The sequence below is a fragment of the Corvus moneduloides genome, chromosome 2 (assembly GCF_009650955.1).
Source record: "Corvus moneduloides isolate bCorMon1 chromosome 2, bCorMon1.pri, whole genome shotgun sequence".
Taxonomy (NCBI): Eukaryota; Metazoa; Chordata; class Aves; order Passeriformes; family Corvidae; genus Corvus; species Corvus moneduloides.
Window position 1 is genome coordinate 53,169,746 of NC_045477.1, and position 9,790 is coordinate 53,179,535.

Genomic DNA, 9,790 nt, shown 5'->3' on the forward strand with positions numbered 1-9,790 from the left:
CGCCCGCCCCGCGCCGTGCCCGCGCTGCCGCCCCTAGTCCCGGGCCCGGCACGGCGCGGGGAGCAGCGGCCACCGGGGCGACGTGGGAGGGGCGGTGGCCACGTGGCTGCCGTGGCAACCGGCCCCGCCCCCGGGAGGTGGGAGCGGCCGGGGGCCCGGGGCTGCCATGGCCGGGACGCTTCTGGCCCTGCTGGCCCTGCTCGGCGGCTCCCAGGTGCGCGCCGGCCGGCCGGGGCTTCGTGCCAGGGCCTCCGGTTAGGGCGGACAGCGGGGAGGGCTCGGCTGCGAAGGGCGCGCCCGGGGCGGCGGGACCGGAGCCGGCTGGGCGGGGGGTGCGGGCGGCGCCCCGGGACCCGGTGGCGCTCGGTGCCTCCCGCGCCGCTTGTGGCTGATGGGGTTCCAGGCGGAGGCTGCGGCACTGCGCGGCTTCGCAGCCCCGCTGAGATAATGCCTGCGCGGGGCGGCCCCTGCCAGGGGGCTCCAGGCGGTGTGCTGCGCCCAAGCGAGGAAAAAGGAGTCTGTGGGTGAATAACTTCCCACTTGATACTGACAGGTTTTCTCCTTGCTTGATTGCTCTCGGTTTTCCTTCATGATAGCCCAGCCTGTCTCTCCGCAGCTCTGTGTCCCCTGGTCCCGGCAGGGCGAGGAGCGGAAGTGTCAGGTGGCCGTGGGCCGTCAGAGTCACCGCGTTACTTCTTAGCTCTGTGCTGAGTGCTCTTTTCAATGCTTACCTTACAGCATTGCTTAGCTTCCACTCTTTTGCTGGAAAAACAGAACAAGAAAGTGGAAGATTATTTTTCTCCATTTTCGTTTAAAATGTATACGTTGACCCGAGTCTGACTGTTTGTGGCATTTTACACTTCCTCATTTCCAAGGTGTAGTTTTCTTTCTTGACCTCTACTTTTTTTCATTTTCCTATTTTCCACATCTTGAAGTGGCTACTGAATCTGGTGCATTTGGAACCTTCTCTACTATTTCCCTTCTTCTGGAGTGGGACTTACAGATAGCAACAGCAACTCTAGTGTAAGAAATTTCGGGGTGTGTGTTTTGCCTTCTAATTCCAGAGCTGCCCAATCCAAAGGACTTGATTAGCTTGATCAGTTTGTTGAAGTTTTCCCACTTGCAGTCCAAACCCCTGGCTACAAGCCTGCTTCTGTTAATCTGTCTTGTTAATTTAAATTGAATAAATGAATTTATGATGCTTCAGCACACAGTTACTTTCAACTGTTGTTTCCTTTGATCCCACCCTCATGGAATTTGACTACTATATATTTATTTTGTATTTTCAGGTTTTAAAAGCAGAGTACTTCTCTCCTTGGAGGGGAGAGCAACAGATGTACAAGCTGGACATAGGCTGGCCTAAAACTCCAGAACACTTCACTGGCCAAACATTTTGTGTTGCTGTTGACTCTCTGCATGGTTTGGTCTATGTAGGACAAGTGAGTGGGAATACTGTATTTCTTTCTGTTGTTCTTGTGTATTTCTGCCTTCAAAGCATCTGGTTAAGATTAGGATATATATGTGTACATTTATTTTTATATATTTACATTTTTATATACATGTGTGAATAATTATTGTATCAAACTCAGAGAAAATATAAGCAGAGATGTCTCTGCTACATCTGTTTTTAAAAGGAGTTCTGGTACATTTGTTCATGGGGTTTTTTTTTTTAAAGCATTAAATTTCTGTGGTATGAATGCATGATCCAACTTAACTGAGTTACAGCAGCTTCTTCCCTTAGCTGTAAGATAAAATGTGATTCTGGGGCAACTGAATCTTCCATTCTTTGAGGCCTTGTCCCATGAAATCAAAACCACACAGCTCTTTCAACCAGATAGAGTAACTGGAGGCAAATTATTTCCTCTACCCAGTTCCCTGTGTGACTATCTCTAGGCCATGGATAAGACATTCTCTCCATGGGACGTGGTAGGAATTTCTTGTACAGTACAGTATGAGTACTTGAGTGCCATGCAGCTAATAAGCACTGTTGCGGTTTTTCATGTCCATGTTCCACTGGGCATGCTTTTCAGCAGGAGCACAAAATCACAGTTCAAACCGAAGACCAAGATAGCTGCAGGCACCCGGCTGCTCTGAAAGCTGGACTCTGTGATGTAAGGTTAAAGTCTAGACTGACTGGAAGGTTTTCTAATGCTAAATTTAGACTCTTAACTCTTTTTCCTTTTCTAGCTGGAAAAAGAGTTCTGGTGGACAATGACATCAGGAGATTCTTACGGTTCAGGAAACATTGCAAAAACTTCACAAAGAGGAATTTTAAATTATAAGATTACTTACTTAATGTGTTTTCTTTAGAACTTTTTTTGCCTTTTCAGCGGGGAGACAATGTGCCTAAGGTACTTGTATTCTCAGAAGAAGGCTATTTTCTTCACGCCTGGAATGATACAGTTGAAATGCCTCATGGTATCTTTGTATGGAACACTGCAACTGGAAGTTCAGTATGGATCACAGATGTTGGAACAGGTATGCATGGTGGTGATATGAGAAATATTAGGTGGGGAAGAAAATGTAGTACTGCAGATTTTGCTTTAAACAACTCACTTATTTAGGTCTTTCACACAATTCTGGGACAGATTTGTGCTTTTCTTGCCAGGAACAAACTTCTTGGGTGCTGCACAAAATAGTCTGAAGTTTCTTGAGTTGTGCTGTGTGTTTGCTTACAGCTGCTGAGCTCAGTCAGCACTCTCTCTGCTGCCCAGAAGTATCAGGGAAAAAAGCCTTCTGGCTAGACCTAGGTTTAGTGGTCCTGATACAATGGATGAATATTGTTGTAGCCTGTGGATTTACTAACCCACTGTTGTAATCTCATTATAGAGTTTTGTCTGTTAGATGTATTAATACCACTTCTGAGTATCATATTTTCTTTTTCAATCTCTCCAGTCAGTTTTAATACTTACATTTTGTTTTGTTGAGACATTGTTGCATTTTTTTTTTTTCCTTGATTCAGGGAAATACGGACACACAGTGAAACAGTACAGTCCTTTGGGTAAACTTATGCAGGTCTTGGGCACACCGGGTAATGCTGGTTCAAGTTTGATTCCCCTGCAATTTGATCAGCCAGCAGAGATCTTTGTGGAGGAAACTGGAGAAATCTATGTTGTTGATGGAGATGGAGGAATGAACAACAGATTGCTCAAACTATCAGATGGTATGGAAAAATGAACTGTTGCAGTAGTTGACCACTGAAAACTGCATTTGAAATAACACGGCTTGGGAAAACTTTTAAGCAAATACTAGGCAGAACTGTAATTTAACTTTAGTTTCAAGACCTTAATGAATCAAATCCTGTTTTATTGCTTGTCACTTCAGAAGAAATCTTCTAGTCATTTGTGAGAAGAGGCTGAGAGTGTGACTTTGTTCAGTCTCCAAGAAAGAAAGCTAAGGGGGATTCTTATTGCTGTCTTCAAGTCAGTAAAAGGAGGCTATAGAGAACACAGAACCACATGTTTCTTGGAGATACACAGTGAAGAATGAGGAACACTGAGCAAAAGATTCAAGAGGGGTGAATTTCAATTTAATTTTTGTTAGAAAACATTCAGAGTAAGAGTGGTCAGACAGTTAATGACAGGGTGGCCCAAAGATGGTTTGCACTCTCCATTCCTTTAGATGTGGTGAAAAGGTGATGAGTTATGAGCAACCTGATCTAACTTCAGAGTTGGATATTTTTATCGAGGCTAGTCCTGCTTTGAGGAGCAGGTTGGACTAGGCAGTGTCTGGAGGACTTTTATACTTAAATAGTTCTGTGATTCTAATTAGCTCGCTCATACTCCTCATTTAGGGCAGTGACTAAGGAGTCTGCACATGTCACAGCTGGAATAAGTGGAGGAGCTCCTGTTTCTCTGTTGTGCTATCATAAAGCAGATAGTTTCCTAATACATAGTTTGCAAAATGGTAAATTGTTAAAAGTAAAAACTTCAGGTAACAAATGTTAAAAATCAATTTAGGAAACAATAGCATAATCAGCCATCCTATTTTTTTCCTTTTTTTTTTATTTTAAATTCAGTGCTTAACAAAACCTTGGGTTATGGCCCTTGTGTATTAGTTGCTACATTTCTGTAACCATAATCCTGAAACCACTAATAACAATCCAGTAGTCACTGTAATAGTCATGTCTTTTCTCAGATTTATGTATTGGGAGTACTGTGTTTAAACAGTTTGGAAATTTCCCCTTTTACAAATTACACAAAGTAACTTTGCAAGAGAATGACTTAAAAGCTGGTTTATTTGTTGTTTTCTCACAGTTTGGTTTTTTTTTTACATTTATTTTTCATGGTGCTCACTATTTAGACTACAAAGAGATATGGCTGACTGGAACAAATGGGAGCGGCATTGGTCAGTTCAAGATTCCTCACAGTGTAACACTGGATGCATTTGGACGGGTAAAGAGTAAAGGAATTTTTTTATTTCATCTTTCAACAGACTTATTTATATGTACTTGGACAAAACAAAATGTATTTCTTTTTTATTTAAGCTGTTGGGATCTGTGTTGCTTTATGGGGTTACAGTTTTTGGTGTGATAGTCATGAGCTGAAGTTTCATAACTGCAGGTTCTATGGAAGCAGCTGACTCCAAGGTTAACACAAGGATCCTGACCACTTACACTGTCAATGTCCATGCAACAACAGACTGCTTCTCCTGCAGTTTGTAACAGGTTGCCATTGTGAGACTACAGGAGAACTGTGTTCTCTAATAAATAAAAGCACTTCTGTTTCTTCATGTAGAAGCAGCAGCCTGCTTGGGCCATTCTTACCTTGACTAACAGCTCTTCTGCCATGGGAAAGAGCATACCAAAGGATCAAGTCCAGCTGTAAATACCTATGCTTTGACGTACAGCCCAGAAAACTGGGCTGTGAATGTGTGTGGGATGAATGATAAGAGCTAGAAACATTGGCTCTACTCTTCTTGTTTTTGTGTGGTTACTTTCTCTCTCCTACTGGCTGCCTGTGTAGTTGATCCTAAAACCTGTACACAGAAGAAACATATAAAGACGATCCTGCTAGATGACAAAGTGGTGGTCTGTTATCCTCAATCGCTACACTTCAGGGGGCTTTATTTTCATACTTGGAAATTCCAAGTAACCTTTAGGTGATAGTAAGGCTCTAGCTAGGTTATGAACATTACTGTCTTTTACATGCAGCTCAAGGCATTCCAAGAGTCTGCTTTTGCCAGGTGTTAATTGTAGCCTGGCTTTTGCTCTGGCAGTTCTAGAGAAGAATTATGCAGTTGCTTCTTAATCTGTTTCAGGGCAAATAAGATTGCTTCACTAGAACTCCACTGGTTGAAGCTAATTCTGCTGATGCTGTCTGAATCAGAATAAGAAGTGTATATCAAAATCAATTCTCTGCCAAAACTGGCAGAGTGGGAGAAAAAATAGGAGGAATATGGTCACTTTCTGCTGCAGGGTAACTGTGAGTTTATTCATTCAAAGACAGCGACTGGGATGAGCTGTGATTTTACTGCCAACGTAGTGTTGATCATCAGTTCAGGTTGAGAAATAATTGTTAATTCATAAGAAAGCTAAGAGAATGCTGTAGTAGTGTTTCATTTAACAATAGTGATGAAAGATCTAAGGTTATGTTTATTGCTCCCTTTTTGGTGATACCCCAGAAAAGTTATGAAGTTTACATACCAGACTGATGAGTTGTCAACAACTAAAACTTCAGTGATTGTTGTACAAAAAATGCCTTCACTAGAACTGTCTAGTGGTATTCCTAGCTTGCAAAGTTTGTGAACCCAGTTAACACAGGGTGGGACAGAGACAAAACTGGTTAGACAAAACCAGCTAAACATGCTCTAAGTGTTTAAATTGCTCAGTGTTTGCAGTAGTATTAGGCATATCAAGAGTGTTTGCAGATCATGATCATGAAATGAGACTACCACTGGAAAAACAAATGCAGGTGACAGACCTTTAGACAGATCTTCAGAATTTTATAGGTGGAAATATGTCTTCATTGTGGGGATAAAAATCCTATAAAATATATCCATATAGCCACAAAAATGAAGAGAAGGCACTGATTTCTCTGTTAAAGTAGTATAAAATAATTTGTGTATGTTAGCTACAGGCCAGTTTTGGTTTATATCTGGAAGTCAGATTTTCTAATTTAGTTTTGAGTGGGAAGGTATACATTCTTCCAGGTACATTCTTCCATTTTTACTACAGGGAACTTTGCTCTTGTAAGAAACAAATGCATTTAATTTGTTCTATTTGTTGACAGCCATGATTTTTCTTTTTAACAGGTATGGGTTGCAGACAGAGACAACAAGAGAATCCAAGTTTTTGATAAAGTCACAGGAGAATGGCTTGGGTCTTGGAGTGGCTGTTTTTCAGAAGATGGACCCTATTCTGTCAGGTATTGTTGAACAGTTCTAGAAGCATGCAGTTGCATAAATAAGGTGTACTCTTACTGATGAATGAAAATGTTGATATTTAATGCCTGCTGGCAAGGAGTTAACTAACCAGTGTAGTAAGGTGCTGGGTGTCCTAACATATGCAAAGATCTGCACAATTGCACCTTGACCAGGAAATTCTGGCTTTTAACAAGCCCTGTGGATTCGAGTGCAGGCTTGGGAGCTTCACTTCAAAGTTGTTATGATATTAACCTTACTGTTACACCTTCTACAGGAATAAAGATTTTCTTGAACGAGTTTTCTGTAGCATAATGTGTCTCAATTAGCAGCCATATGAAGAGCAAGGCTTACAAGTTAATTCTCAATGTCACATTGCATTTTTCACTCAGTCCTCAAAACTGACTTTAAAGAGGTTTTTTTTGTGTTAAAATGAGATGTCATACGGAGTTCATTGTTCAAAAATATGTCTGTCTTTCACAGGTTTACTGCTGATTACAAATACCTGATTGTAGCTCAGCTGAACATCAACCGGTTGGCAATCTTGGCAGCACCTCCAGTTGGCTCCATTGGGGACTGTGTCATGGTCCACAGTGTCCAGCTGGCTGATGAAACCAAACCACACCTTGTGGATGTAGACATGAGGTCTGGAGCAGTCTATGTTGCAGAGATTGGAGCCCAGCAAGTACAAAAATACGTGCCCTTAAGCTGATGGTTTCCCACAACTGCCATGGCACAAGCTGTGCGTCATACAAAACCTATGACCACATTTCCATGAGTTCTTTATAGCTGGTGTTTCCTTAGACAAGCACAGAACTACACAAGTGCTCCCAGAACTCTAGAGCTAAGACTCTGTCCTAGCTGTTCTGGAGAAATACTTCATCTTGAGTTGTTACTTGTTTAAGTAATGATATGGTGGCTTTTACTTTTGTTGCAACTGTAAAATGATAAGCATTTTCATTTTATTATTATTTTTACAAACATTTATTATTTTTACAAACACAACTGTTGATCTTAAATGCATGGAGTCAACTTGGGGCTCCTCTGCATAGACTGTGTTGTTAAATGGTCAGAAATGTCTGAAAGAAGTTTCATAAATTATTTCCTGGGAGAAGAGCACTTCATTTCAATGTTTCTTCACTTTTCTTTTTTTACTGTTCAACACAGAATATAAGGATGTGTCACAATGTTAAATTAGATGCTGCTGGATATTGGTGTCAGTACTGATACTGGCATCTGCCTTAGGTGGTTAATGACATAAGTATTGAAATCTGTTTTCAGCTCTAGCTAAAGCCATAAAGTCTGTAATAAGCTTGAGCTAAATTGATATTAGACACTTCAAACTAAACTAAAAGTATGTGCACAGCAGCCAAGTACTGATTCTTAACTAAATCAATTCTTAACTTTATTTGATTTATATCAGCATGAGTTTTCTGTTCCATAAGATTTCATAGGGGAACATACTGAGGTTCAAGTCATGTAAGTTCCTCAAGAAAAACAAATTGCAATTTGCTAGGAAAGTCTTAATAAGCAGTAGGGACTGGGAGACATATGATTTTCTTCTGGCTTAATTGAAGCTCTGTCAGTTAACAGCAAAGCATCTGTTTTAATTTATTTCCAGAACTCAGACTTCATCAACTCCACTAATGTCTAGAGTTAAGTTTCTTACACTATATTATAGCAGATGTCTCTAAGCTCTGTCCTAAAAAATCCTGCTTCTCCATTCCCAGACCAGAAGGATTCTGCTTTCTTTACATGTTGCTACAAGATTTTAAGTTCACTTTATAGCATAGAGGGAGCCAAGTATGGGAAAATGGGATGGGGAAGATGGCATGGCAGAAATGAGACAGTGGATAACTGATCACCATGGTAAAACTGTGGATCCACATTCCAATCCACATTCCATATTTTCTAGCTCTTCAAAACACTTGAGATGATTTTTGCTGTTTCCACACACTTATTCTGCTGTGTGGATTATTTTAATGCTAATTGCCAGCTAAGAGAGGCAATTTTTTTTCTACTTTCTTAGAAAGGGAATATGGGAAATAGAATTTTACTGATGGGAAATACCCATTTCAGTGAATGTTATCAAAAGCAAATGCTACTTAATTTGGTAGGTGCCAACCTATGATCACAGTTTGTGAGTCAGTAGATGGAAAATCTGTCCAGAAAAGTCAGATTCATACCTTCTCTGGAAAGTAACTCAGCTGTGGAACCTGACTGCCTGATTTCAGTGCTATTTGAGATTAATGCACTAAATGTGAATGCTTTGTTGTTGGCTACATCCACAACAATAAAACCAGATCCCACCTGGAGCTGTCCTCACTCAAGCCTTAGAAGCAGAACTTCAAGGTTATCCACTAGCAAATATGGTCCATCACTTGTGTGGTCTTGAATGGGAGCTAGTAAGCAATATTTATTTGCTGAAAAAGTAGCAGTACTTCCTCTAGACCATGTGGATATGTCCACACAGTGTGTTGTCTGGCTCTTCTAACTAGTTTTTGACCAGCTCAGGGATCCCTGCTCTCTGTGCAATTTAGCTATTTCTTGTCTACACAAGGTGGATTTATTTTATAAAATTTTACTGTGATGATATGATATTTGAACATATCTTGATGGTATAGGGGGTCCAGGCATACCCATCTCTCTTCACTACATCCTCTCCTTATTTATTCTCCCTTTGTCACATCCATTTGAAAGTAGAACTACAAGCTCTCTGGGAATATGTTTTTGTGTTCAGTAAAGCAATATAGTGCACTTTTGGATGTTGACAAATAACTTACATGTACAAGTTTCCGTTTGCTGCATGGATCTGCTCTCAACTCTTTTTCATGAGCCTGTGTAGCCTCAAGAAATTGGGAGCATCCATCCAGTTTTGTCTGGCTTTACTGAAATAGGCCAAGGTGCCAAAATGTGCCTTGCCACCAGGCATTAGGGTGTCCGTGATAACAAGGGACAAGGGATGCTTATTATTAATAATTATAAGATGCTTAGACTCTGGTTTATCTCTGTATCTATGACCAGACTGAGAAAATGATTTTGTGCACTAATTTGCTATTTCTCTGAATGTTTTCTTATGTATCACCTTGATACTGATCTCTGAAAAAATGCATAGTAGGAGAATTTGTTAAAATAAATTGAGAATTTCCCATTATTAAAGTCTTGGGTGCTTTATTTCTGTTCTAATATAATTACATTCCACTGTAATGGATTACTCTTCTAAATACAGGGCCCTAGGCACTTAAATAAGGTATTAATTAATTTCTGATAATTTAAATTACATTTAAATGTAATCTAAAATTCCATGTTATCTTTATGCATCACTATTTCTGTGGCCAGTCTCTTTTGCATTCTAATTTATGTATCAACACAGACACTTAAATATCTCTCATATGTTTCCCTCTGAGTAATTAGTAAAATGGAATAATGA

At 40.5% G+C, this 9,790-nt stretch overlaps 1 protein-coding gene across 1 annotated transcript; it reads left to right on the top strand.

Annotated features, from left to right (window-relative positions):
- The first annotated feature begins 108 nt into the window (after positions 1-108).
- NHLRC3 (NHL repeat containing 3) lies at positions 109-9,514 on the top strand. Its single transcript, XM_032099656.1, has 7 exons — positions 109-214; positions 1,290-1,439; positions 2,331-2,478; positions 2,963-3,163; positions 4,303-4,394; positions 6,253-6,365; positions 6,844-9,514. The coding sequence occupies exons 1-7, from the start codon at positions 167-169 to the stop codon at positions 7,070-7,072; spliced, it is 981 nt and encodes a 326-aa protein (XP_031955547.1). The 5' UTR covers positions 109-166; the 3' UTR covers positions 7,073-9,514.
- The last annotated feature ends 276 nt before the right edge of the window (positions 9,515-9,790 follow it).

Coding starts and splice junctions, on each gene's coding strand:
- NHLRC3 (XM_032099656.1), top strand. CDS start 167: ATGGCCGGGACGCTTCTGGCCCTGCTGGCCCTGCTCGGCGGCTCCCAG. Junction 215..1,289: donor CCCTGCTCGGCGGCTCCCAG/GTGCGCGCCGGC, acceptor TTGTATTTTCAG/GTTTTAAAAGCAGAGTACTT. Junction 2,479..2,962: donor GATCACAGATGTTGGAACAG/GTATGCATGGTG, acceptor TCCTTGATTCAG/GGAAATACGGACACACAGTG.